Here is a 27887-nt window from a genome sequence, read left to right as displayed (position 1 = left end):
CGAGCCTGGGTAGCGGTGCGAGTGCCGAGAGAACCGTGAGCTGAGAGGAGGCGAACGAGTAGGTTGGCGCGGCCACGGCGGCCGGCACGGGTCACGTTTCCTCGGGGGGGAAGATGTGAGGGAGGGGTCTGGCGAGGGCTTGAACTCCGGAGGCCGGGAGATCTTGTAGCTGAAACCCTTCGCATGCGCGGGGAAACTAGTGTCTCTTGAGGGGGTTGGGCTGGCGCGCGTTGATCCCAGACTTTCCAGATCTCCTGCCTTTAGATCGGGCCGGTGTCGGGGCCAGTGGGCCAGTGAGACTGGAGCCAGTTAGAACTACAACGGGGAGCGATTAGGGACAAACTTTGTCCAGGGTGAAAGCGAGCGGGCCCGTGTAGTGGGGCCAGCCTGGGCAGCCGACCGTGTCGTTGCCTCGGGGCCTTTCTAGTCTCTGGTCTAGTCCTGGGGATAAAGTCCGACCCATTTCCTTGTGGGCGTTTTGAGGCTTTCGGTGATCTGGCCCGTCTGTCGTTCTTTCTTCATTCATTCATGTAATGAATGAATACAGTACTAAGCGCGGCTAACACTAGATAGAGAAGTGATCAAGACAAACACTGTTCCCGCGGTGCCGGGAAAAGTGATGGGCTGTAGAATGTAGAAGCCCAGGGCGGAGAACAGGGACGGCTTCTGGAACTAAATCGCGAACCCTGATCAGAAGTGGTGGGGAGAGTTCCAAAGAGAAGACAGCACGTGCCAAGGCCTGGAAGGGGGACAGAGGCCGACGTATCCTGGTCACCGAAGATACCTCACTCTGAATCTGTTTCGTGCCCAGGGAAGAGATGACAGTGGCCGGGGCTAGGCTACAAACACTGGAAATGGAGATAAATAACGGAATTCAAAGTACTATATACTTAGGCAGCAAAATCCACAGGATTTGCGGACAGTGAGATGTAGGAAAGAAGTACTCAGGGCTTGGGTACCTGGGTGGGGTTCATCAGAGGAGAAGCAGATTTGTGGGAGACAACAACAAATTCTATTCTGGTTGTGTGGAGACTCGCAGGAAGCAATTGGATATCCTAGTTTGAAGGTAGGAAAGTATTGCTGTGAAGATGTAGATTTGAATGTCATCAGCAAAACAAATAAAGCAAAGGGAGGGCCGGGCGCGGTGGCTCAAGCCTGTAATCCCAGCACTTTGGGAGGCCGAGACGGGCGGATCACGAGGTCAGCAGATCGAGACCATCCTGGCTAACACGGTGAAACCCCGTCTCTACTAAAAAAAAATACAAAAAACTAGCCGGGTGAGGTGGCGGGCGTCTGTAGTCCCAGCTACTCGGGAGGCTGAGGCAGGAGAATGGCGTAAACCCGGGAGGCGGAGCTTGCAGTGAGCTGAGATGCAGCCATTGCACTCCAGCCTGGGCGACAGAGCAAGACTCGGTCTCAAAAAAAAAAAAAAAAAAAAAAAAAGCAAAGGGAGGGTTGAAGCTGTAGAATGAGAAAATAAAGGGCCCACTTAGCACCTTCATCGTGATTTATTTTTTTTCTTTCTTTTTTTTTTTTCTGGACGGAGTTTTGCTCTTGTTGCCCAGGCTGGAGTGCAATGGCAAGATCTCGGTTCACCGCAACCTCCACCTCCCGGGTTCAAGCTATTCTCCTGCCTTAGCCTCCCGAGTAGCTGGGATTACAGGCATGCGCCACCACGGCGGGCTAATTTTGTATTTTTAGTAGAGATGCTGTTTCTCCATGTTGGTCAGGCTGGTCTTGAACCCCCAACCTCAGGTAATCCGCCTGCCTCAGCCTCCCAAAGTGCTGGGATTACAGATGTGAGCCACCACACCTGGCCCATGGTGATTATTTTTATGTCTTATCCTTCTCCATGTCCCTGGTACCTAGTCAAGGGACTGGCATTAAATGCAAATTAGCGTTTGCCAACTAAATAAAAGCCCAACAGCAAACAGATGTCGGAATTCCAGAATTGTGGAATGATGGGGGCTCATGGAGGGTTTCATTACTCTAATGTCAAAGTAATGGGTTCTTGTCCTGGCTCTGCCACTAGGTTTCTGTATGACCTCTGACAAGTCTCCTCCTACCTGTAAAGAGAGTATAGTCAAAAAATGGTCTCATGTATAGAGCTGCTTTTGAGAAATTTCACACTGATTTTTCTTTTAATCCACACAGCAGTCTTACTTGAAAGGGAAGTCGGCCAGACGCGGTGGCTCACGCCTGTAATCCCAGCACTTTGGGAGGCCGAGGGCGGGGGTCACGAGATCAGATCGAGACCATCCTGGCTAACACGGTGAAACCCCGTCTCTACTAAAAATACAAAAAATCAGCCGGGCGTGGTGGCGGGCGCCTGTGGTCCCAGCTACTCGGTAGGCTGAGGCAGGAGAATAGTGTGAACCCAGGAGGCGGAGCTTGCAGTGAGCCGAGATCTGCGCCACTGCACCCCAGCCTGGGCGACAGAGCGAGACTCCGTCAAAAAAAAAAAAAAAAAAAGAGAGAGAGAGAAAGAAAGAAGTCATATTATTATGGACTCAAACCCAGGTCTGTCTGTCTGTCTGTCTGACTTGAGCCTTGGTCGTTACTATGCCTGCCCTCATCTATGTCTCACTCAGCAGAGATATCAGGACACTCCTGAGGTTACCTGCACATTCTTTCAAAGCATGGTGCTGAGGCCGGCAGACCTTCATAATTGGCCTAGCACTAGCTCTGCCATGGGGACAGGGGGATAGAGCTGAATGTGATGGAGGTTTCCTATTATTCTCTAACTTCCTTCCTGGGGACCACTGAGTTGGGCAGCCATGTTATGTTAAATGACAACAGGGCACAACAAAAGTAATGACGGTGTTTCCAGATTTTTACCCAGATCTTAAACTCCTGAGGCCTGCTGAAAAATGAATGAGTACCAGGGTGTGAGTTTGTACACCTCTGTATGTCTCTGGGCAACCAATCAGACAACTCCTCCTATTACACTGGACACTTGGCTTTCCGCGATTTCCATCTTGCTAATGTGATTTCTCAAAAATATTTTCTGTCTTTTGGTGCTTTGATAATAAATGTCCATACATGGAATGTAATCATTTCCTGCTACTAAGATTCCTTCTGGTTAGTATAAGGGAGGAGTTCACATTATTTGCATTTCATGATATTCCACGAAGAGCTCCCTCCCCCTTCCCATGTAATTTATTTGAGATCTGCTGACATGAGTTGTTGGAGCTCGAAGGGAATTAATAGTGTACTGCAGTGACTCCTATCCCAGGAAAACTTGTTAAAAATACAAAACCTCGGCTTGGCGTGGTGGCTCACTTCTGTAATCCCAGCACTTTGGGAGGCCGAGGGGGGTGTATCACAAGGTCAGGAGATCAAGACCATCCTGGCTAACACGGTGAAACCCCGTCTCTACTAAAATACAAAACATTAGCCAGGTGTGGTGGCGCATGCCTGTAATCTCAGCTACTCGGGGAGGCTGAGGCAGGAGAATCACTTGAACCCAGGAGGCAGAGGTTGCAGTGAGCCAAGAGCAAGCCACTGAACTCCAGCCTGGGCGACTGAGTAAGACTCCATCTCAAAAAAAATAATGATAATGATAATAAAAATAAATACAAAGCCTCAACCCATCCTTTCCTTCAGGCCTCTTGAATCAGAGTCTCTGGGATGGGACCCAGGAATCTGTATTCTTTCCCAAGCTCCCCAGAATGTTCAGCCAGGTTTGGAAACTACTGATCTACCCATTCTTCTTGTTTCACAGTTAGGGAATCTGTAGCTCTGGGAGGGGAAGGAACTTGCCCCAGTCACATCTGATATCAGTGCTTCTTTCTCCAATGAAGAGCATTAGGCTGGGAGTCCAGAGACATGGGTTCAAGTCCAGGCTATACCAGTCATCACCTCGGGCAAGTCATTTCACCTCTCCAAGCCTCTGCTTCCTTACTGTGAGAATAATGCCATTGTGTTAGGAATCAAAAGAGAGAGTGGCAATGGAAATGCTTTGTCAGGCTTTCTATTTCATGCACATGGAAGTTGTTAAGAGCTAGAAGCAGCCAGCGTTCATTCCTGTATACCACGCTGTTCCCTTCCAACAGAGGTCAGGGTCCTGCTGTGTTGGGGGTGGCCACCAGCCAGTTTCGGTGGTTGCTGGGCTTCAGGCCATCTGTTGCCAACTCTCTTCTCTCCATCTTTTGCAGGTGTTGGGATGGCCACCAACTGGGGGAGCCTCTTGCAGAATGAACAGCAGCTAGAGGAGCTGGCACGGCAGGCCGTGGACCGCGCCCTGGCTGAGGGAGTGTTGCTGAGGACCTCACAGGAGCCCAGTTCCTCGGAGGTAAGCCCCTAGCTCCTCCCCACGGCATTCACCATGGCCCACTGTCTGGCCCCAGCCAGGCTGAGGGTCTTTCCTTTGCATCAGGGACCGTATCTCTTTTGCCTTATTTTTTTCAGTAACTAAAATTGATCTGTAGAAGTAGAAAGTAAAAAAGCAGCATGCTGGAGTAATCAAATTTAAATATGGGGTTTGAAGTGTGACTTAGGCAAATTACTCTCAGCTGCAGTTTCTTCAGGTGTAAAAATGGGATAATAATAGGACCTACCTCACTGGTTTGGTAAGAGAATTAGAGGGTGATTCATGTGAAGCACTTTGCCCAGTGAGCTATTACTGAAGATCCCATAATCACTCTACCTTCTCTGTAACTGGTTTGTGATATATCTTTTCAAGCCTTTCTCTGTGCATTTATATATATAGATATGTATATAGAGAAATATGTCTTTTTTAAAAAACAAACTATTATTTGATAATTATCAAATATTATTTGATATCTATCATAGAATAAATTATATTATTCTATGATATATTTTTGGTTTTTTATTTAATAGTCTGTCTTAGAACTTTCTAATGCCTTCCATTAGGGTCAATTTCATTCTGAGGCATAGTATTCCAGATGTGGGTATATCACAGTTTAGCTTCCCTCTACTCATGTCTATTTAGGTGATTTCTCTCGTGATTTTATGACCATAAATAGCGTTATAGGGAACATCCATGTGTATGTCTATTGGGGCAACTTTGTGAGTGTTTCTCCAGGGTCAATACGTAAAAGTAGAACTGCTGAGTCCAAACCACACCTTTTTAAAATCTCATCCTTAGGGGGGAAAAAATAAAGCTTTTTTAATTTGGTGACTAGGCAAGACATTTTCGTGGTTCCAATTCAAAGGGTACAAGAGTTTACCCTAATGCAGCCTGTGTTTTGGTTTCTTGTTGATCTTTTCAGATGGCTGATTCATAACAAGTAACTAGTAACAAGTAAATATATTCCTTGGGGCCTTGCTCTGTTGCCCAGGCTGGAGTGTAATGGCACAATCTTGGCTCACTGCAACCTCTGCCTCCTGGGTTCAAACAATTCTCCCACCTCAGCCTCCCAAGTAGCTGGGACTACAGGCATGTGCCACCATGCCTAATTTTTTTTTTTTTTTTTTTGTATTTTTGGTAGAGGCGGGGTTTCACCCTGTTGTCCAGGCTGGTCTCAAACTCCTGACTTCAACTGATCCACTGGCCTCTGCCCCCGCAAAATTGCTGGGATTATAGGTGTGAGCCACCGTGCCCAGCCTCCTTTTGCCCACTTTTTTAAAAAAACTTAACAGTACACCTTAAGATCATATTGGTGACTAAAGAGCTGCCAACATCTTTTCTTTTTTTAATCAGCCCCATTCTTTTTTGTCTCTGTGTGCCCAGAACCTAATACAGGCCTGGTAGAGTCCACACTCAGTAATCGTTTGCTAAGGCCCAAGTAAATGACAATGTCTGTCACCTAAGGCAGGCTGACGGTATGGAATAGAATTGCTTGGGCTGTGAACCTAGATTTTGTGAATTACTTGTATGAATCTAAGATGAAGCCTTTTCCCTTCCAAGCTTTTGTTTCTTCTGCTAATCAATAGGTACCATGTGAAGATTCAGCAGTTGGTCTTTCTGGGAGTTAATGGAGCCTAGAAAAGGCACAATCCACAGTGACATTTGTAATCCAGAAAAAAAGTCAGAAAATGTACGTGTGTGTGTGTGTGTGTGTGTGAGATTTTACTCCAAATCTTTACCAAATGCCTGCTCTATGCTGTGCCATTGTAGGCACTAAGGACAGAGAGGTGAGTCAGCCAGAGTCCTAGCCTCTGGAGCTCCTGGTCTCGTTAGAGAACATACCACAAAACAAAATGAAATAATGTCAGCTCTATGAGGAAACACAGGCAGTCTGCTACACAACGTTAACTATCATTTATTGAGTATTTACTATGTGCCAGGCATTATTCTAAACACTTTGGAATCACTGACTCCTCACCACAACAGAGGTAAGGAAACCGAACCCCAGAGAGGCTAAGTAACCTACCTGAAGTCATTTAAATGGTAAAATAATTGGCAGAGCCAGGATGTAAACCCAAGGAATTTGGCTCCTGAGTCCACGCTCTGAACATCCATGCTTTTTTTCCTTTCCTGAGATACTATATAGGACAGCTGGAAAAAAGAGTAATTCATTATGATTAGATGATTGAGTTGAGGGGTGGTATTTGAACTAGACCTTAAAAGACAAACAGGGAAAAGGAACTGCATAGCAAGGACCTAAAAGTAGGAAAAGCCAAAAAAAAAAAAAAGGTGTTCAAGAGAATGCAGCTGAAATGCAGGGCGCATAAGTGGATATAGTGAGAAAGAAGGCAGGCCAGCATCAGACAGCCAAGGGGCCTTAGCTACTGGGTGGAGGAGGAGTGTGAACTTTATCCTGCAGATTAGAGCTGCAAACTAGCCATATCCAGCCTGAATATTTGGCTCCTGCAATGTTTGGGGAGTTAGTTTGTTTTTTACAATAATTAATACATTCAAATGCATTTGAACAGGGTGCAAAATTCAGAGTAAGTCCCCTTCCTCCAGCCAGTGTTTCCCTGACCAGGGGCATGCATTGTTAACAGTTTTTTCACCAGAGTATTTTTAAAATGTCAGAGCCAACATTTAAAAAAAAAAAAAAATCATGAAATTAAAAAAACATCTAGCAACCCAACTTGTTTTGAAAAATTATATCATCTGGCAACTCTGGCCTACTTTCCTGCATGACGACAATTGGCTAGAGCAGAGTTTTGGCTGCCCCCTTTAGAGAAGATGCAAGTTCTTATTTTTGTCACAGTTCCCGTCACTCACTGTTGCTTCCCTGGCTACAAAACAAAATTTTGTCATGCACGTGCTATAGTTTTTTTAAAACAGTAGAATAATGTTTCTTTCTTTCTTTTTTTTTTTTTTTTTTGAGGCAGAGTCTCACTCTGTCGCCAGGCTGGAGTACAGTGGCACGATCTCAGTTCACTGCAACCTCCGCCTCCTGGGTTCAAGTGATTCTCCTGCCTCAGCCTCCAGAGCAGCTGGGACTACAGGCGTGCGCCACCACACCCAGCTAATTTTTGTATTTTTAGTAGAGATGGGGTTTCACCATGCTGGCCAGGAAGGTCTCGATCTCTTGATCTTGTGATCTGCCCGCCTCGGCCTCCCAAAGTGCTGGGATTAGAGGCATGAGCCACTGCACCCTGCTAGTAATGTTATTTTATGTTATTGTCTCTATCAAAAGTGAGAAGATTGTGTGTTTCAGCCTTTAGCCTGTAGATAATAGAGAACAGCTGTATACTATTGATCCTAAATTCAGGAGGGCGTAATGAGTCCTGGGACAGAGGCAGAGGGATGTCTTAGCAGAAAAACTCTGAGTTTTTCAGGCCAAGATTAGACTTGTTGGGGGCGGCAGAGCTTTCTGTGTTAAAGCCAAGGAAATTGCTCCTGTAGTCATCACATAGCTACTCAGGGTATTAGGTCACCCCTTATGTAATCTGCAGTCATTCCCATTCTAACTCATAAAGGCTTCAGGCCGAATAAACCTTATTCTCACAAATAGCCTTCCTCAGTTTTATCTTAGATGCTGAGGCCAGGGCAGTGGTACACACCTGTAGTCTCAGCTACTTGGGAGGCTGAGGCAGGAGGATTGCTTGAGCACAGGAGTTTGAGGCTATAGTGCACTATGATGGCACCTATGAATAGCCACTGTATTCTAGTCTGGGCAACATAGTAACACCCCATTCCAAAAAAAAAAGATGCTGAGAAGGGTAATTTAGGAATTATCTACCAAAATTTAAAATAGATTTGCCTGAATTACTTGATATTTTTACTTTTAGAAATTTAGAATATATGGACTTTCTCATATACAAAAATATCTAGAATGTATATTGTAGGATACCAATTGAAACATTAATGGTAATGGGAAAATAAAGAAACCACCTATATACTAGATTCAATAAATTACGGTATATCCAAAGAGTAGAGTATATGCAGCAATTAAAAATAATGAAAATGCTCTATTTGAACACATAAGGAAATATTTAAAAAGCACAATATAGTATAGTTTGCTGTGGGGGTGAAAAAAAGAGAAAATATATATGTATACATATATATCAATACAAAGATGGCTAGAAGGATGTGTGAGACACTAGTCTGTCATTTGCCTTTGGGGAGGAGAACTGGGTGGCTGGGGCCCAGTCTTTTTCCCAGGAGACTGGAATGAGAATGAGACATACTTCTCACTATGTATTCTTATGTCTCTTTTGAAGTTTGTATCATGTATTTGTATTATCTGTTAAAAATATATATATATATTGGTTGGGCATGGTGGCTCATGCCTATAATCCCAACACTTTGGGAGGCGGAGGCAGGCGGATCACTTGAGGTCAGGAGTTCGAGACCAGCCTGGACAACACCGTGAAACCCTATCTCTACTAAAAATACAAAAATTGTGGCCGGGCGCGGTGGCTCAAGCCTGTAATCCCAGCACTTTGGGAGGCCGAGACGGGCGGATCACGAGGTCAGGAGATCGAGACCATCCTGGCTAACCCGGTGAAACCCCGTCTCTACTAAAAAATACAAAAAACTAGCCGGGCGAGGTGGCGGGCGCCTGTAGTCCCAGCTACTCGGGAGGCTGAGGCAGGAGAATGGCGTGAACCCGGGAGGCGGAGCTTGCAGTGAGCTGAAATCCGGCCACTGCACTCCAGCCTGGGTGACAGAGCGAGACTCCGTCTCAAAAAAAAAAAAAAAAAAAATACAAAAATTACCTGGGTGTGGTGGCACATACCTGTAGTCTCAGCTACTTGGGAGGCTGAGGCAGGAGAATTGCTTGAACCCAGGAAGTGGAGGTTGCAGTGAGCCAAGATTGTACCACTGCACTCCAGCCTGGGCAACAGAGTGAGACTCCACCTCAAAAAAGAAAAAAATAGTACTTTAAAAATAAATATACAAATACCAAGTTCTAACACCATAAACTTATACCATCATAATGACAAACTGATATTAACTCAAAGGTTAAACTCAGGAATGCTTCGTAATACAAGTCAAGGAGACTGGAGTGTGAACTCATGCATGGAGGGGCCTGGGCTTGAACATCAACCAGCAAGGAGCAGGCTTCCATATGTGTGTGTGTGTGTGTGTGTGTGTGTGTGTGTGTGTGTGTGTGTGTGTGTGTGTGTGTTGTGTTTAGTAACCATCCTGGTTCAAATCCCAGCACCCCCAGTTACTAGCTGAATAAAATTTTGGATCTGTTAACCATCCTGGTTCAAATCCCACCACCAGTTACTAGCTGAATATAATTTTGGATCCGTTAACCTCTCTGTCTCAGGTCCCTTCTCTGTGAAGTGTGGATAATAATAGTATCTTCCTCACAGGGCTAAATGATGAATCTATGTAAAGTATTTAAAATAATATACCTTGCACATAGTAAGTGCTCAATAACTTGTGGGTTTCTTTTTGTTATTTGCTTTTTGCTTTTTTGCTTCTATCTCTCTAATATGTAGAGATAAACTATCAGAGAATCTGGAAGCTCTCTGTGTTCCCCTCTCCCCCTTCCACTCCTCCCGAGGTAACCACTAATCTACAGTTGGTGTGTCCTCAGTAAATGTGGGCCAGACTTTCCACGGGATTCCATTTGCAGGAAGAGAGCCCGTTCACAGGTGCCCTGCCCTGTCCCATTAACTCTTCTTGATCACAGGTGGTGAGCTATGCCCCATTCACGCTCTTCCCCTCACTGGTCCCCAGTGCCCTGCTGGAGCAAGCCTATGCTGTGCAGATGGACTTCAACCTGCTAGTGGATGCTGTCAGCCAGAACGCTGCCTTCCTGGAGCAAACTCTTTCCAGGTAGGGGGCAGTGAAGCATGGGGGGCCAGGAGCCGCCAGAACCAAGGAACTGGAAGATTGCAGAGCTGTGAGGTGTTACTGTGTCAGCTGACTTGTTGGGATAGAGGAAAGGTACCCCCAAAGAACAAAAAGTCATAGGGGTCAGGAAAGCTGGCTTCTAATCCTGGCTCAACCAGTTATTTTTATGGCCTCAAGCCACTGCCTTTCCTCCTCTGGGCCTAAGATTTCTTCATCTGAAATATGAAGAGATTGACTTAAATCCAAGATCCCTTTCATTGTTCACATTCTGTAATCTGTGACACCCTACTTTGAAGACTGATATTTACATTTGGAATTAGGGAAAGTCAGCCTAGTTTTGGAGGAGAACAGAGGTAGGGAAGGTTATTGGGTTAAAGTCAGATTTTCAGCTGGGCGCGGTGGCTCAAGCCTGTAATCCCAGCACTTTGGGAGGCCGAGACGGGCGGATCACGAGGTCAGGAGATCGAGACCATCCTGGTTAACATGGTGAAACCCCGTCTCTACTAAAAAAAAAATACAAAAAACTAGCCGGGCGAGGTGGCGGACGCCTGTAGTCCCAGCTACTCGGGAGGCTGAGGCAGGAGAATGGCGTGAACCTGGGAGGCGGAGCTTGCAGTGAGCTGAGATCCGGCCACTGCACTCCAGCCTGGGTGGCGAGACTCCGTCTCAAAAAAAAAAAAAAAAGTCAGATTTTCTACTTCTCCTAAGCAGCGACCCTTTCTTGTCACCTCAGGCCTCTCATCTTTGGATGGGATGGAGTACAGACTGGGCCACACTCAGGGCATGAGGAAGCAACCTCTGAAATGGTTCAGCCCATCCACCCTTCTCTGTCTCTTTTCCTTGATCTTTCTTTTTTCTTCAGATTCTGGGGCAATTTTTAAAAATTTCTTTGTTTATTTTAGAATTAAATATATATATATAGGCTAGGCGCGGTGGCTAACGCCTGTAATCCCAGCACTTTGGGAGGTCGAGGTGGGTGGGTCACTTGAAGTCAGGAGTTCGAGACCAGCCTGGCCAACATGCTGAAACCCCATCTCTACTAAAAATACAAAAAAATTAGCTGGGTGTGGTGGCGGGCGCCTATAATCCCAGCTACTTGGGAGGCTGAGGCAGGAGAATTGCTTAAACCCAGGAGGCAGAGGCTGCAGTGAGCCAAGATCACAACACTGTACTCCAGCCTGGGCAACAGAGTGAGACTCCATCTCAAAAAAAAAAATAATACATATATATATATATATATTCATTGTAGAATTAAATATCTATAAATATTATGTATTTACATATACATGCTAGATATATATATATATCGTACAGGTTAAGCATCCCTAATCCAAAAATCCAAAAGCTGAAATGCTCCAAAATTCAAAACTTGTTGAACACCAGGTGACTCTACCAGTGGAAAACACCACACCTGATGCCATGTGACAGGTGCAGTCAAAATACAGTCAAGTTTGTTTCATGCACAAAATTAATTAAAATATTGTGTAAAATAATCTTCAGGCTATGAGTATAAGGTGTATATGAAACAAATGAATTTTGTGTTTAGACTTGAGTCCCATCCCCAAGATATCTCATTACGTATATGCAAATCTTCCAAAATCCGAAAGACTGCTGGTCCCAAGCATTTCGGATAAGGAATATCCAACCTGTAATTGCATGTTTTTGATTAATTTTTCAACAGAAACTAGACTTTTGCTAGAGATAAAATCTTTTTAAAATGTGTGGGTGAATATGAGAAGGGCTCATAATGGTAAGAAGCTTGGAAACCATTGACTTGTAGCCAAAAACCCAATGAGTCATGAATGTATGAATCTGCCCACCACCTTGCCCCTGAGCTGTTTCTTGGAATGGGCCCAGCTTTGTACCTGCGATCCTGGATTGTGAGAAACGTGAGCAGCCTGGCTTATGACCTTTACCCTAATGATGCATTTATGAAGGAGACTTGCAGCTCATCTTTGCGACCCCTGCCTTCTCTGTTCCTCTCTCCTCTCATACACATATAAACCCTAGTTCCTAAGGGAGAAGAGCCCCTACAGCACATGAAGGGGAGCACCTCTTCAGAAAATGGAAAGTGTGTCCCAACTTCCTTGGAGGCTGAAGCCCAGCTGGGACTCTCCTCCTAACCAAGGGCTGGCATGAGGGAGCTCACCAGTGGGAGAGAGCTGGCTGGGGAGCAGAGGAACTTCAGGGCAGGCCTGGGCTACTTGGCTTCCCCCACTGGTCTCCTGTGACATTTCTGTAACAAGGTGAGCCAGGCTTGAGCAGGTATGCGGAATCCACCCTGTATCTCAAAGGGCAGTAAGTGTGATGTTAATTACCTGTGGATTCCTTCTTACTGTGGCTCTTGTTGAGGCTCCAGAAAACCATACTGGATAGGCCTCTAACACATGTCACATGTCACGGCAGTATACTGGGCTATGACAATGAGCCTGCAGAGACACAGCCACTACCTTTATGAGGCTTATAGTCAAACAAGAGAGATGACACTAATCATCACACAAAGAAAATGTAAAATTGCAACTGCAGTCAGTGCTATAAAGCAGTGGTTTTTAGTTCTGTGAGAACACACAGCAGGGGGATGTGACTCAGATAGGGAAGGCTTCCCTGAGGAAATCACATCATATGAGGACTAGTTGAAGAAAAAAAAAACAAACCAGGCTATTTAGCTTGGGTCAGAAAAATCTTATTGGTGCACAGGGCATAACTGCTGTCTTCTAATCTCTGAGCGCTGCCATGGAGGAGGAGGAGAAGGCTCACCCTGGGAGGTCGCAGAGTGTAGGAAAAGCTGTGAAGAGTTAGTATTATGTCAACCAGAAGGCTTGCCAACCATCAGAGCTATTCAAGTAGAATAGGTATATCATGTCACTTTTTAGCTCTTCTTCGGAGCAGTATGTTCAATTCTTTGAATGTAATATCTTACTGACTTTTTACCACAATCCTATGATATAAATTTAATTATATTCTTCTCCATTTTATATATCAGCAAACTGAGACACGGAGAGGTGAAATGATTCCCTGAGGTTGCCTACTAGTTAGTGGTAGAGCTGGGATTTGAACCCAGGTCTGGAGCTGGATTCTTAGCCACTGTTCTTTACCAGATTGGGGCAGACATTCAAGTTTTGGTCAGTAGACTCAGAGAGGATTCAGGAGTCAATGAGTGGGGATGGGACTCCTTGAAATTTTAGGCCAATTAAACCTGCAAAATGTTCTCTATTCCTTCCTCCAGCACCATCAAACAGGATGACTTTACCGCTCGTCTCTTTGACATCCACAAGCAAGTCCTAAAAGAGGGCATTGCCCAGGTAACCATTCCCAGCCTTACTCCAGTCTGGAAGCTGCCCCTCCCATCTCTGTTTGTTTTCTGTTTTGCTAGAAGAATTTGGTCCAGGCCCTCAGCCCATGGGAATCTGCCTGTCACTGGTCCCCACTGGGTTTATCCCAGTGACCAATTCGAGGATGACCAGAAGAATGATCCCACTGGGCTTGGGAGTGTTTGCTGGTACCTGTAATCTCTACGTAGAGTTCATGGTACCTGTGTGCTCTGTGGCTAGGTCTTCAGAGTCAGTCCCTGGGCAGATACTGTCAGCTTTCAGTTTTCCCCACAGACCGTGTTCCTGGGCCTGAATCGCTCAGACTACATGTTCCAGCGAAGCACAGATGGCTCCCCAGCCCTGAAACAGATCGAAATCAACACCATCTCTGCCAGTTTTGGGGGCCTGGCCTCCCGGACCCCAGCTGTGCACCGGTGGGTCCCCTGGGCAGCCCCAGGCATACCTGTGGGGTGACATGCTGGTGGGTGTACAGTTACTGGCTAGGCCGGGGAACTCCAGCTATGACTGTGCTTTCCTGGGCCCTGGGTCATATGTTACCCCTGACCATCCCAACAGCAGTTTCCACTTGTAATCAGATCCTTGGTATGTCAGGGAGAAAAGGGACCTCATGGCTCATCTAGTCCTGTCCCTACATTGTACAAGCAGAAGGAACAATATCTTGAGAGCCCCAGAGAGAGGAATGCAGGGACTTCTGTCTGGGGGCTGGGCCTGGTAGTATCCATTTCTAGACAGCAGTGATGCTCCAGGTTGCAATGATTTTAGATGGTCTGCAGCAGGATTCCAGACAGCACCTGGAGGCCCAGAGTAAGGGATTCCAGCTCAATGGGAGGCTGGGGTAGGTTGGGGTGGGGACAGAGGCTCCCAGGTCTCCTCTAGGCATGTATACCAGGGGCCAGGGTTAGGGCAGCCCAGCATATTCCAGCCTGAAGTGGATCCTCCAGGAATGTGATGGGAGCATGCTTTTCAGTGCTCAGCTGATTCTCAGAGTCATGTTGCTATATCTATGAGGTCATGGGCAGAGGGGGCTTCCAGGTCCATGCAATTACTGAATAGCCATCTCTCTTCCAACAGACATGTTCTCAGTGTCCTGAGTAAAACCAAAGAAGCTGGCAAGATCCTCTCTAATAATCCCAGCAAGGGACTGGCCCTGGGAATTGCCAAAGCCTGGGAGCTCTACGGCTCAACCAAGTAAGGGTGTGAAAAGGTAGCAGGAGGATCCTGCTTTAGTTTCAGCATTCATAGGTTTAGCAACTTCTTTTCTTGCCAGCCATCATTAGAGAATAAAGGGATTTTTCTAGGAATAGAAACTTATACCTTTACATGCCAAAATTATTTTAAGGTTTCCTTCTTAAATAAGAAGAGATGCTGACTATGATTTAACTTTTTCTTATTGACTGGAGGTCGTCATTATGACTGTCAACAATTGCAGCTTGCTGTAATACAGTAGTGCTACCTAGGTTTAGAGAGGCATGCAAGGCTGTTTGCCTGCATTAATAGCTCTAATAACTCTGACTGCTAGCCTTTAAGTTCTTAGTCATTTCCTTTTTTTTTTTTTTTTGAGACGGAGTCTCACTGTGTCGCTCAGGCTGGAGTGCAATGGTACAATCTCGGCTTACTGCAACCTCGACCTCCCGGGTTCAAGCGATTCTCCTGCCTCAGCCTCCTGAGTAGCTGGGATTTCAGGCATATGCCACCACTGCCGGGTAATTTTGTATTTTTAGTAGAGACGGGGTTTCACCATGTTGGCCAGGCTGGTCTCGAACTCCTGACCTCATGATCCGCCCACCTCGGCCTCCCAAAGTGCTGGGATTACAGGTGTGAGCTACCACACCTGGCCTCTCGTTCATTTTCTTCCTAGTTTTCTTGTCTGTTTCCCAATTCTCAGCTCTTACTTTTGACTGTTGTCGGTGTGCTTGAATTTGGAATCCTCCACCCCCATGCCCATGCCTCCCTTCCGATTTGCCATTGTTTGGGAAAGCAAATGATCCAGATTGTTATGATTGGGTCTGAAGAGTGCGAGGGCCTCTTGGATGAGTAAATGCATAAGCTTTGACTACGGAATTTTATGGTATCCTTTTTAACTGCTTAGAGGCATTGCTTTCTTCCTATTTCTCAAGTGAAGATGTTAGGTAAGTGATTTTCAGATCATCGAGGGGCCACTATACTAACAGTTATTAGTATAGTGGAATTATTATTGCAATGTTATTACAATGTTAATATAGTTATTAACATTGCAATGTTATATATAGCATTAATAGTCCTTAATGTACACTTACTAGTGCCACACCTTGTGCTAAGCTCTGTACAAACAGGATCTCATTGAATTCTCATAATAAGCTCTCTAAGGTCAATACTATTCAACTGCCTCATTTTACAGATGAGGAAACTGAGGTTCTGAGAACCAAAGTGAATTGTTAAGGCTAAGTGATGAGTTGGTGTCAGATCCCAGAGTCTACCTCTCTCCAAAACCTGCACTCTTAATCATGCTCTTACCTCCAAGAGAGCCTCTCTGTCCTTGCTAAGCCTCACTAAGACCTAAGAAACCTCAGACTCTAAGCATTTAGAAGTCATCAGACAAATATTCTTTCAAGTATATTGGCTAGGTTGTATTTTAAGATAGTGAAGCCAGGGGATGATGGGTCAGCTGGGGAACTGCTGACAGACAAACGCTGCAGAGGGTTTTGCCTGCCAGCCTGTCAATAACGTGGACAGAAAATACTCGTGTGTCCAGAATTAGGCACTGGTAGGTAGGAGTTATGTGACACCTGAGCCAGAACTGGCTTCCCCCATTGTGAGAGTGAGATAGGCTCTTCTGCTGACCTAGCACATGACCTTGGCAAGTTAGTTCTTTTCTTCCCTGAGCTTCAGTTTCCTCATTTGTAAAACAGGAGTAATAATAATACCTAAAACGGTGTTAGTGAGAATTAAATGAGATAATGGATCTGAAAAATGTTTTTAAAAATCTGTGTGGATCATTATGTGGTACTTTCAATAATAATAATAATAATAGGCCGGGGACAGTGGCTCACACCTCTAATCCCAGCACTTTAGGAGATTGAGGCAGGTGGATCACCAGAGGTCAGGAGTTCAAGGCCACCCTGGCCAACATGGTGAAACCCTATCTCTACTAAAAATACAAAAATTAGCCAGGCATGGTGGTGGGCACCTGTAGTACCAGCTACTTGGGAGGCTGAGGCAGGAGAATCACTTGAACCCAGGAGGTGGAGGTTGCAGTGAGCCGAGATTACCCCAGTGCACTCCAGCCTGGGCGACAGAGCAAGACTCCGTCTCAAAAAAATAAATAAATAAATAAAATAATAATAATAATAGCTATCATTTGACAAGTACTAATTTTAATTCATACAAGAGCAAACTGAGGCTCAGAAAGTTTGAATAACTTGCCCAAAGTTACACAACTGGTAAATATAGAATTCATCTGCCTCTAAAGCCTATGTTCTCTCTACTTCCCTTTTCTGCCTCTAAGAGATATGGTCCCATAGTATTGACTGAAAAACTGCATTGGTAGAGTAGAATAATTTTCATCAATTATCTCATGATTTTTAAAATTTAAAAAATTTTTAAGAAATGGAAGCCTGCAAAATGAATTACAATTTCAACTTAGACAAACTCTCAAAGCATAGGGCCTGTGGTTAGAATGAATAGAATAAGAAAAGGGGATTCCTGGTGGTAAAAGGCTGGGAACTGTGATCTTTTTAACACCCTTTTTTTTTTTTTTTGAGATGGGGTTTCGCTTTTGTTGCCCAGGCTGGAGTACAATGGCACGATCTTGGCTCACCGCAACCTCCGCCTTCTAGGTTCAAGCGATTCTCCTGCCTCAGCCTCCCGAGTAACTGGGATTACAGGCGCCCACCACCACGACTGGCTAATTTTGTATTTTTAGTAGAGACAGGGTTTCTCCATGTTGGTCAGGCTGGTCTCGAACTCCCAACATCAGGCAATCCATCCGCCTCGGCCTCCCGAAGTGCTGGGACTATAGGCATGAGCTACCACACCCGGCCATAACACCCTTATTTTATAGACGGGAAACCCAGGGCCCAATGAACGAAATTGCCTTACCCAAGTCAATTACCAAGACACACTACAAGTCACTGGCAGAGCCAGGACTAGCACTCAGGGGTCCTCACCCCCAGCCAGCATGCTATTGTCAGGTCACCTTCCTTAGCTGACAACTTTCCTACTAGGAAACAGACTGCTCAGAACTGCTCAGAACTGAAGGCAGGAGAGGTCAAATATGTTTTCTGAGCCCGGTTCTGATTGTTTAGCAGTTGGCAGGCTGACTTAATTAGCTGGAGCGTGCAGTTCCTCTTTAACCTCTAGCTGCCAGCCTTCCTCCTCCGCCTCTTTTTGGAGGTGGGCCAGCCTGGGCCAACTGCCACCCTCCCATACACACCCTCACCCATGCACGGGACAGTTTAGGCTACAAAGTGAAGAGCAAAGCCATTTGCCCTTAGGGCAGTCTCAGGGCAAGATGACTTGTGAGTGCACCACTTTTAGTTTATCTTTCAGGCACTCAACTCAAAGCCAAGACTCAGCTTAATGTCACGTCTGACCTCATGAGATTTCAGGCAGACCAGGAGAGGGGACTTACTAAGACCTATATTTTGGCTAAGCAGAAAGGAGTCAGGCAAACAGAGTTTAGTCCAAGAGGTTCTGCCAAGGTCAGGAGAAGCAGAGATAGACAAGAAAGGTTAAGTAGAGGAGGTCAGGGAATATACACTTAGAATCCTAAGCCAAAGCCTAGGGTTCCATAGGTCTCAGGAAGAAGCCACAGGCACAAAGCAGTATAGTCACAGCAAACATGGAGTTTGTAGGCTGAGCACGGTGGCTCACACCTGTAATGCTAACACTTTGGGAGGCCGAGGCGGGCGTATCACCTGAGGTCAGGAGTTCGAGACCAGCCTGGCCAACATGGTGAAACCCTATCTCTACTCAAACTACAAAAATTAGCCAGGGATGGTGGCGCACACCTATAATCCCAGCTACCTGGGAGGCTGAAGCAGGAGAATCGCTGGAACCCAGGAGGTGGAGGTTGCAGTGAGCCTAGATTGTGCCACTGCACTCCAGCCTGGGTGACAGAGGGAGACTCCGCCTCAAAAAAATAAATACAATAAAATGTAAAAGAAAAAAAATGGAGTTTGGTACTGCTGAGCGTTCACCCTAGGAATCTGTTAGGGGACTGGACCTGTCTTTGACAATGGAAATGTGTTAGCTGGCAGCCAAACAGATAGTTCCCTGGCATAAGCTTTTCCCTGAGTCCTCAAGCCCCTGCCTCTTTAAGAAATACATGAATAGTCAGAGAGGAAGAAGCCACATAAGCCCTAGTGATCTCATTAATACTATGAGATCAAACGTGGCCCTGTGTACATCACAGGAATCTTGGGAGGCCCAGGAGATAATGTAGTTGTTTGTAGTTGGCCCTGTGGGTTTCTGTAGGGTTCCATTTCGTGTAAGAACCACACTCCTTTATTGTATCCTTTACAATCTAGTAATAGAGCCATTAGCCCCCGACGCCCTGCATTGTTCTTTTACAAAATGTTCCTCAATACTCCCACTTGTTTATTCTTCCAGAAAGATGTTAGAATTATGTTAAGTTCTAAGAAAAAGGCTTCTTGGGTTTTTGAGATGGTTTTAAATCTACATTTTAATTTGCACAGAAATTCATCAACTCATGACATCATTACAATATTTCATCGGCCCACTGGAGAAGGGTCAGGGGCATCTTCATTTTTGAAGTTTTCTATTTTCAGGAACTCACATGTGATAGCATCAGGTGTCTATGCTTTAGGTAATTCCAAGGTTTCCGAGAGAGGGAACATCTGTTCTTTCAGGGAAGCCTTGTTCTTACTCTTATTCCAGGAGGTGTGGCGGTGGGGTGGTTGAGGGGATAAACAAAGGAAGAACAAGTTCTATAGTAGCCTCGGGCCACCTGTGCTCTTTCCCCAGTGCTCTGGTGCTACTGATTGCTCAAGAGAAGGAAAGAAACATATTTGACCAGCGTGCCATAGAAAATGAGCTACTGGCCAGGTAAGTAAAGGTAAGGGGGACTTCTACCTGTGACTCCAGGACTGGGGGTGGGACACTCAGAACATAGCACCCATTCCCTCTGGCTCTTGCCCGTTTTTCCCAGGAACATCCATGTGATCCGACGAACATTTGAAGATATCTCTGAAAAGGGGTCTCTGGACCAAGACCGAAGGCTGTTTGTGTAAGCATTCCCAAGAATTCAGTGGAAGGCTGATTTATGAAGCTCATCCTGCCACTCTCTTCCCTAAAATGATTCTTTCTTCGGGGAGATGTGATGGCTTGCTTCCTTCTCTCATAATTTCTGAAATATCTCATCCTCCCAGGAAATTTTGGAGAAAGCCAGCCACTCTCTGCTTCTATCAGAACTGTTGACATTCTGGATCAGGGTCTCCTTAGAGATCATCTTAGTTTTCATATGCCCTAAGTTCCCAAAAGTTTTCTTGCCCCTCTTAGTAAGGTGAAGTCAGGCCTGAGAAGCTGAGCTGGGCAGTTAGGGAGGAAGAGGAGCAGCTGGCTCATTCTGTGATTGGTCTGGATGCCACTGTCTGAGCTCAGGCCCGAATTTGTGTTCCAAGCCAAGTCTTATCCTCTCTAGGGGCCACCACCAGGTAGATTTAGTGCTACATATTTGGGTAGCATTGCAGCACATATATTTAGACCTAGAACTTGGTGATTGTTAAAATTAAAACTGTCCATGGAATTTCACACCACCACTCACTGTTTTTCAAAATGTGCTTTTATCATAACAAAACAAAGTAGTTAATTTACTTTTCAGATAAACTAGACAATATCAAATAGGTCAAAGAAAAGGAAAAGATGTTTTTAAAAGTCTGTGCCTTAATCAGACTCATCATTTTACATGTTTTCATTTCCACCTTCACCCCCGCCATTAAAAATTTTTTTCAGTCTGGTTTTAGCTGCTTTAAGCAGTGGAAATACAAAGCGTGTTTTACTACGCATGGCAGTATGATTCTGCTGCTCGGTAATTTCGAGCCAACATTTTTATGCGTTTACCAAATTTGATTCTAGTGACCTTCGTTTTCCTTCTGGCCTTCTTAGAATGACTCTAAATCTAGAATATTCTCAAGTATTCCGTATGGCACACCTCCCTGTTTTCAGTGGAAGCCCTGGTAGTGTGGATATCTACTTTCACTGGTTCCAATGAACCCCTGACCAGGCTCCCACTTGTGGGCTGAATTTTGAAAAAGCCAAATTCATCCTGATGCACCCTGAAATAGATTGAACCACTGAACATATCAGTTATAATTTAACACAGCAGCTTTCTCCATCCTGTGTTCCAGGGATGGCCAGGAAATTGCTGTGGTTTACTTCCGGGATGGCTACATGCCTCGTCAGTACAGTCTACAGGTTGGTATTTTCGGTGAGACCATTCTTTGCCTCCTGGGACCCACAAGAGCTCCACAGAGACCCAATTCGGGCTTATAACAACTGAGTTTTCCAAGTCCTCACTTCACTTCTTTCTCAGGGAGCTTGCTGCTAGAGCCTCCTTATCTTCCCTCAAGGCTTTTGCCACCTCTCACTCTACACAGTCTTCTAGAATTTGAACACAGTCTTCTAGAATTTGAATCCTCAGGAATCCACAGAGCTTCATCCATTTACACTGTTTCCAGAGATGTGCTGGCAAATGTTTGACAACAATCAGCTCTCACTAGTTGATGTAAGCCAGTTCCAGCATACTGCTGACCATTTTTTTTCTGCCAACTCTTACCTTTCCTTTATCTGAATCAGAAAGTTTTATAATCTCCTCATTCATGTTAATGACAGTAATATCACCTCATTTTGCTATCCTACCATGTAGTTTCATTACTTTCCACATCCATTATTTCATTTAACCCTCACAACCACTCGGTGAGGCATATAATTATCCCCATTATACAGATGGAGAAACTAACGTTTAGAGAGATGGAGAGGCTTCTCTAAGGCCCCATAGGAAGTTCCCAGGTTTTCTGACTTTCAGGCCGATGGTATTCCCATTCTTCTCCTCTGCTCCTAACATCCACATCATGGAGAGGCTAAGAAGCTCTGCTCTCAGCTGGGAGATGATAAAGGAGGAAATAAGTTTAGAAATACCATGAGCAGTGAGCTGGAGGTCATGAGCTTGACCGCCTCTGTGTGATGATGGTCAGGTTCCTGACCCTTTCTAGGTCTGTTTCTGTGAGCTGGGGGAGCTACACTAGAAAACTGAGGGGGCTCCTTCTAGGTCTGTAATTCATTTAGGACTCCCCTCAGGGTTGAGCTCTGTAGAGGGAAGCTCTACAGAGGTGACATCTCAATAGAACATCCTTTTCTTTAGATAGGTGGTTAGCAGTGGTGGCTACTTGCTGACTACAGGAGAGATAAACTGTCTATTGGAAAAATAGGTCTAGATTTCAAAACAGGACAAAGAAAACTTAGAAGAATTTGAGATAACAAGGAAGGAAAGTAGTGTTTAAAGAGGTAGACTTTTTTTTTTTTGAGACAGAGTTTTGCTCTTGTCGACCAGGCTGGAGTGCAGTGGTGCGATTTCGGCTCACTACAACCTCTGACTTCCAGTTTCAAGTGATTCTCCTGCCTCAGCCTCCTGAGTAGTTGGGATTACAGGCACGCACCACCACACCCAGCTAATTTTTTTTATTTTTACTAGAGACAGGGTTTCACCATGTTGGCCAGGCTGGTCTTGAACTCCTGACCTTGTGATCCGCCGACCTTGGCCTCCCAAAGTGCTGGGATTACAGGTGTTAGCCACCACGCCTGGCCAAGAGGTAGACATTTTTAGAGAACTGAGCAGCTCAGAGCAGGTTTAGACATGGAGAGAGATCTAGAAGGCTTAGTGACTTGCTAGGTGACCCTGGGCAAGTCCTTGCTTATCTTTGGTTTTGCTTTCCTGCTTCTAACATAATGGAGTATTTCTCTAGGTTTATGTCTGATGTTCTGGTCACCTATCATTCTGTGTGGAATGCCAGACTAGTAGTTGAGCTCCTGGGATTATTGATGAAGATCGGGTGAAAGTGCTGCAGGTGAACCAGTAGTATCAAAGTAAGGACAGCATTGGGTGGGGGTCACAGGAGAGACCTGATCCTGCTGTGTGCAGTTTGCAGTGGTCTGGAGCCAAGGAAAGACTGTCTCCCCATTGCATGAGAATGGGAACCAGAGTTGGGAGGCATGATCCCCTGCTGTTTCCTTGCCTTTTATACCCTCAGCTCTTGTGGTAGTAAACTGTTCATCCTGTGATCACCCACTTGAGGCCTTTGTTCATATTATCTTAGTCTGAGTATCCCTTCCCTATTGAGTCTCACTTGACAGGCTCTACCTGTCCTTCAGAACCCCACTCAAATTTCACCTTATTCAGCAACAACAACAAATATTTATTAAGCATCTACAAAGTGCCAGGAACTGTGTTAGACACTGGAGATACAACGGAAAATGAGGAAAATGATAAGAGCCCTGTGCTGTGAAGCTCACAGTCTGGTCAGAGAAATGGGCATCAGAAAGTAAACAAAAATATAGTCATTTATAGTGGCTCATACCTGTAATCTCAGCACTTTGGGAGGCCTAGGTGGGTGGATTGCATGAGCTCAGGAGTTTGAGACCAGCCTGGGCAATGTGGCAAAACTCCATCTCTACAAAAAATACAGAAATTAGCTGGGTGTGGTGGCGTGCACCTGTAGTCCCAGCTACTTGGGAGGCTGAGGAGGGAGGATCGCTTGAGCCCGGGAAGTGGAGGTTGCAGTGAGCCAAGATTGCTTCGTTGCACTCCAGCCTGGGTGACAGAGCAAGACCCCATCTCAAAAGAAAAAAAAAAAGTAAACAAAAATAGAAAAAAAAAATTGGGATTTGTGTGTGTGTGTGTTTGTGTGCGTGTGTGTGTGCATGCGCACGCATGTATGCATGTGTGTGTTTTAGTTTCAGGTAACTGCTTTCAGTGAAACAACTGGGTGAAAAGAGAGAATTATGGGAAATTCACATTAAATAGAGTGGACAGGGAAGCCTTCTCTGAAAAGCTGACATTGAGCTGAGATGTAAGGATGGTAAGGATCCACCTATGCATAGGAAAAGCCAAAAGGAAGGGGGTTTCAGGTTGAGGGAAAAGCACTGCAGGCCCTGAGGAGGGAAAGAGCTTTGTGATTTAAGGAATGCCAGGCCTGTGTGGCTAGAATGATGGAGACTAGGAGTCAGGGATGGAACAAGGTTGAAAAAGTAGACAGGAGCCAGCTCCTGAAGGATCTTAAAGGCCATGGTAGGGAGTATGGAACACAGTGGGAAGCTGAGCACATAGACAAGTGTTCTACCTCCTTCAAGCCTACTCATCAGTTTTTCTACATCCTTACACCTATTGTTTCCCACAGATAGGGGAATTCTTGCCTTTGCGGGGGCTCACAGTCTGGCACAATGATATATAACTATAACATATCACACCTGGCTCACAAGGATGTTATAATGATCCTGAGTGATAATAAGTGTGAAGATATAAATCATGATACCTGGCACCTAATGGGTGTTCAGTAAGCATCAGCTGAGGTAAAATAAAGTCGAATTCTTTTGTCTTCTTCCCTCTGCAGAACTGGGAAGCACGTCTACTGCTGGAGAGGTCATGTGCTGCCAAGTGCCCAGACATTGCCACCCAGCTGGCTGGGACTAAGAAGGTGCAGCAGGAGCTGAGCAGGCCGGGCATGCTGGAGATGTTGCTCCCTGGCCAGCCTGAGGCTGTGGCTCGCCTCCGCGCCACCTTTGCTGGCCTCTACTCACTGGACATGGTATGTGGGCAGCCCGTTTCTCCTACCACAGGCCTCGTAGGTGGCAGAGACCTAGAGTTCAATGTGTTGGGGAGGGTGGAGCTGGCATTGTGACAAGGGTTGGTGATGCTCTGGAGAACCCCTAGAACTCTGAGCAGAAAAGCAGCCTCATAATGGAAGGATGGGGACTGGAATCCATTGTAAGCTCCCTCAGCAAAGGTAGAGATGAGGATGGCAACGAGAGGGAAGGGACTAAGTCAGATAGCAAGAACTAAGAAACGTACCAGGGTGCCTGCTGCAGAGTCCTGAGCTGTTGCTAAAGAAAGGCATCGGTTGCTGCAGGGGGTTTGTTGGGAGTGTCATCCAGATAGTAGCATCCCACCTGAAGGAATTTATGGCTGTTCTCCCTCCTGCTCCTCTGATGCTGCTCTGCACAACCAGCTGGACCTAAGCTCTTGCCTCTTTAGCCTTTAAACTTCTGCTAACTGCTTTCTGCCTCCTTCTAGGGTGAAGAAGGGGACCAGGCCATCGCCAAGGCCCTTGCTGCTCCTAGCCGGTTCGTGCTGAAGCCCCAGAGAGAGGGTGGAGGTAGGTGGATCCCCCTTTGCAGGGCTCCTCAATGAAAGGGACTAGCAGGCTGTGGCCAGTGCTCATGGGCACTTACTCTGAGCACAGTCCCAAGCATGGGGGATACTATTGGAACTGACACAGGCCACATGTTGGACAGTGTTGCCTAAGACCCTGTGACCAAGTCCAGGAGCACAGGGGAACCTGATTAACCAGCATTGAAGTTTGGACAACTTCAACCTGAGGGGCCTGTGGGTAGATTGTTGGGAAGTGGGGTAGGGTCATATTAGGAGATTGGAGAGAATACATGTCTGTTTTCCTTTCTAATTTGAAACTCCTTGAGGTCAGGGGTCATGTCTGCCTCTCCAGAGGAGAGGAAGTTTTTAATCTTTGTCTTAAGAGGTGGGTAGGAATTTCCCAGATGGAAAGGAGGAAGAGTGTTTCATACAACAGGGACAACCTCAAGCCGAGGCACTGGGCCATGGAAGTGTGGGATGTCTGGAGGTTAATGAGAAACTGGTGAGGCTGGAGGGGGAGCTGGGAGGGGACAGAGATTTAGGCTGGAAAAATGGTTTGCATCCTGATTATAAAGGGCCTTGAATATATACTGAGAAATTGGATTTTATCTTAAGGGCAGTGGGAGGCCATTAGAGAGTTTTAAGCCTGGAAGGGACACATTGATTCAGGACTCAAGTGGTTAGCAGTGCTGGGAACTCGCAAAACTTACAAAGTTTCTGCATTGTAGAAGATGTGCTGGAATGAGGGGAGACATTGGTAGCAGAGACCATGGAAGAGGCTGATACAGTTGTTCAGGAGAGCAACGTAGAGGCCTGAGCTAGGGCTATGACTGTGGGGCTGACTGGAGAGACATGTCCTAGATAGTGAGAGGATAGTGGAAGGGAGGAGTTAAATATGACTCAAGGGTGCCTTTTGCCTGATTGGGGGTGGGAAGGTCCAAGAGGGGCAGGTTTAGGCAGAAGCAATAAGTTCTGCTTGGACAAGTTGAGTTTGTTTGGGGGCCAGTCATATGATGTCTAAGCAGGGAGCCTGCATTAAAGATTTGGAAGTTAACAATTTTTTTTTTTTTTTTTTGAGATGGAGTCTCGCTCTGTCACCAGGCTGGAGTGTGGTGGCATGATCTCAGCTCACTGCAACCACCACCTCCCAGGTTCAAGTGATTCTCCTGCCTCAGCCTCCTGAGTAGCTGGGACTACAGGTGTGCGCCACCACACCCAGCTAATTTTTGTATTTTTAGTAGAGACGGGGTTTTACATATTGGCCAGGATAGTCTCGATCTCTTGACCTCATGATCCGCCCACCTCAGCTTCCCAAAGTGCTGGGATTACAGGCGTGAGCCACCGCGCCCGACTGGAAGTTAACAATTTTTAGGGTATAGATGGAGCCTCAGGAATATGAGAGATCTCCCTGGGAAAAGGCACATGGAGGAGAGAGTAAGCATGGAGGACCAATTCCCCTGGGACCCCAGCATTTAAGAGAAGGAGCCAGTAATGGAGCTTGAGAAGGAACAGCTGTAGGTAGGAGGCGAACCAGGGCGGAACAGTGTAGTGGAAGATGTGTTCACTGCATGAGTAAGGGCTCTCCTGTCAAAGTAAGCTTCCCTCCTGGGGAGCCAGATATGCCCTGGCTTCACTGAGCGGATGCCAGGAACTGAGGCTGCTGACTTGCCCATGTGGCCTCAAAAGTGAGGGCATGGGATGGAGGAGGTAGGCAGAGGGTCCAGGGTGACTGGCCAGTTTCATTGCAGGTAACAACCTATATGGGGAGGAAATGGTACAGGCCCTGAAACAGCTGAAGGACAGTGAGGAGAGGGCCTCCTACATCCTCATGGAGAAGATCGAACCTGAGCCTTTTGAGAATTGCCTGCTACGGCCTGGCAGCCCTGCCCAAGTGGTCCAGTGCATTTCAGAGCTGGGCATCTTTGGGGTCTATGTCAGGTGAGTGAATCAGAAGCTCTTTCCACTACCTGCTCGTAAGAGTGCCAGCCAAGTGAGCCTAGAGGGGAACACTGGAAAGAGTCAGGAACCTGGGCTTCAGTGCCAGCTCTGCCAATCCCTAGCTTTATTGCCTGTTTCTTTATCTATTAAATGAGGCCAAGGACACAAGACCTGCCCACCTCACCAGGGTATCAGATGAAACCCTGATGAGAAGTCCTCTGCAACCGTGAAGCAAACTCCAAATAGCACCAAGAGGATTCAGAACACATGGTTTGACAATCTAGGACTAGAAGGAGACTCCAGAGAGGAATAGAGACTCTAAAATCCTAGCACTTTCTTGGGTATAGTCAGTTACCCATGTACTGCTCAACTGGGACCAGGGAAGGTCCTGGGTTTGGGGCTGAGTCCGGGTGATGTGTGTCTCCTGCCTCCATTTCTATAGGCAGGAAAAGACACTCGTGATGAACAAGCACGTGGGGCACCTACTTCGAACCAAAGCCATCGAGCATGCAGATGGTGGTGTGGCAGCAGGAGTGGCAGTCCTGGACAACCCATACCCCGTGTGAGGGCACAACCAGGCCATGGGACCTTCTATCCTCTATATTTGTCATTCCTTTCCTAGCCCTCCTGAGGGGTATCCTCCTAAAGACCTCCAAAGTCTTTATGGAAGGGTAAATACTGATACCTTCCCCCAGCTCTCCATCTGAGGACCAGAAAAGCTGTGTTTCCCTTAGATGAGATCTAGAGGCCCCCAAATCCTGGGGGTGTGGGTACAGCTGAGGGGAAGCTGCTCTGAGGTAAAGGTCCATGAACCCTGCCCCACTCCCATCAGCCCCTCATCAGCCTTTTCAGCAGGTTCCAGTGCCTGACTTGGGCTAGGACTGAGTGGTAGGAGGATGGGGAGTGGAGGGGCATAGCCTTTCCCTAATTCTGCCTTAAATAAAACTGCATTGCTGATTCAGTGATTCCTTACTTTGTGCATAGAGGGGAGGTGGGAGCTGTAATCTACGTTAGCCCACTTAAGATGTATTAGAGCAGGGAAGTGACTGTTCTGTAATCAGGGTCTCCGTAGACCTAGACT

General features: G+C 46.2%; 1 protein-coding gene across 2 annotated transcripts; it reads left to right on the top strand.

Annotated features, from left to right (window-relative positions):
- The first annotated feature begins 1 nt into the window (after nt 1).
- Nucleotides 2-27767, top strand: GSS (glutathione synthetase). 2 transcript variants are annotated; one of them, XM_015149155.3, is made up of 13 exons: nt 2-58; nt 4158-4294; nt 10011-10156; nt 13401-13476; nt 13780-13919; nt 14578-14694; nt 19471-19551; nt 19655-19732; nt 20853-20919; nt 24111-24305; nt 24791-24872; nt 26617-26806; nt 27249-27767. In XM_015149155.3, exons 2-13 carry the CDS (start codon nt 4166-4168, stop codon nt 27370-27372), a joined length of 1425 nt encoding a protein of 474 aa, XP_015004641.1. In that variant the 5' UTR covers nt 2-58; nt 4158-4165; the 3' UTR covers nt 27373-27767. The 2 variants fall into 2 exon arrangements, with proteins under 2 accessions (XP_015004641.1, XP_015004642.1); XM_015149156.3 differs by having other exon boundaries at nt 2-1066.
- Nucleotides 27768-27887: the final 120 nt, after the last annotated feature.

Source organism: Macaca mulatta, chromosome 10, assembly GCF_049350105.2.
Source record: "Macaca mulatta isolate MMU2019108-1 chromosome 10, T2T-MMU8v2.0, whole genome shotgun sequence".
NCBI lineage: Eukaryota > Metazoa > Chordata > Mammalia > Primates > Cercopithecidae > Macaca > Macaca mulatta.
Note: the sequence above shows the minus strand (reverse complement) of the source record. Positions and strands in the feature narration are given on the sequence as shown.

Excerpts from the sequence above, each read along its gene's own strand:
- GSS (XM_015149155.3), top strand. The coding sequence starts at position 4,166 with ATGGCCACCAACTGGGGGAGCCTCTTGCAGAATGAACAGCAGCTAGAG. Across the intron at positions 10,157-13,400 it reads CTGGAGCAAACTCTTTCCAG|CACCATCAAACAGGATGACT; the intron begins GTAGGGGGCAGT and ends TCCTTCCTCCAG. Across the intron at positions 19,733-20,852 it reads CAAGACCGAAGGCTGTTTGT|GGATGGCCAGGAAATTGCTG; the intron begins GTAAGCATTCCC and ends CCTGTGTTCCAG.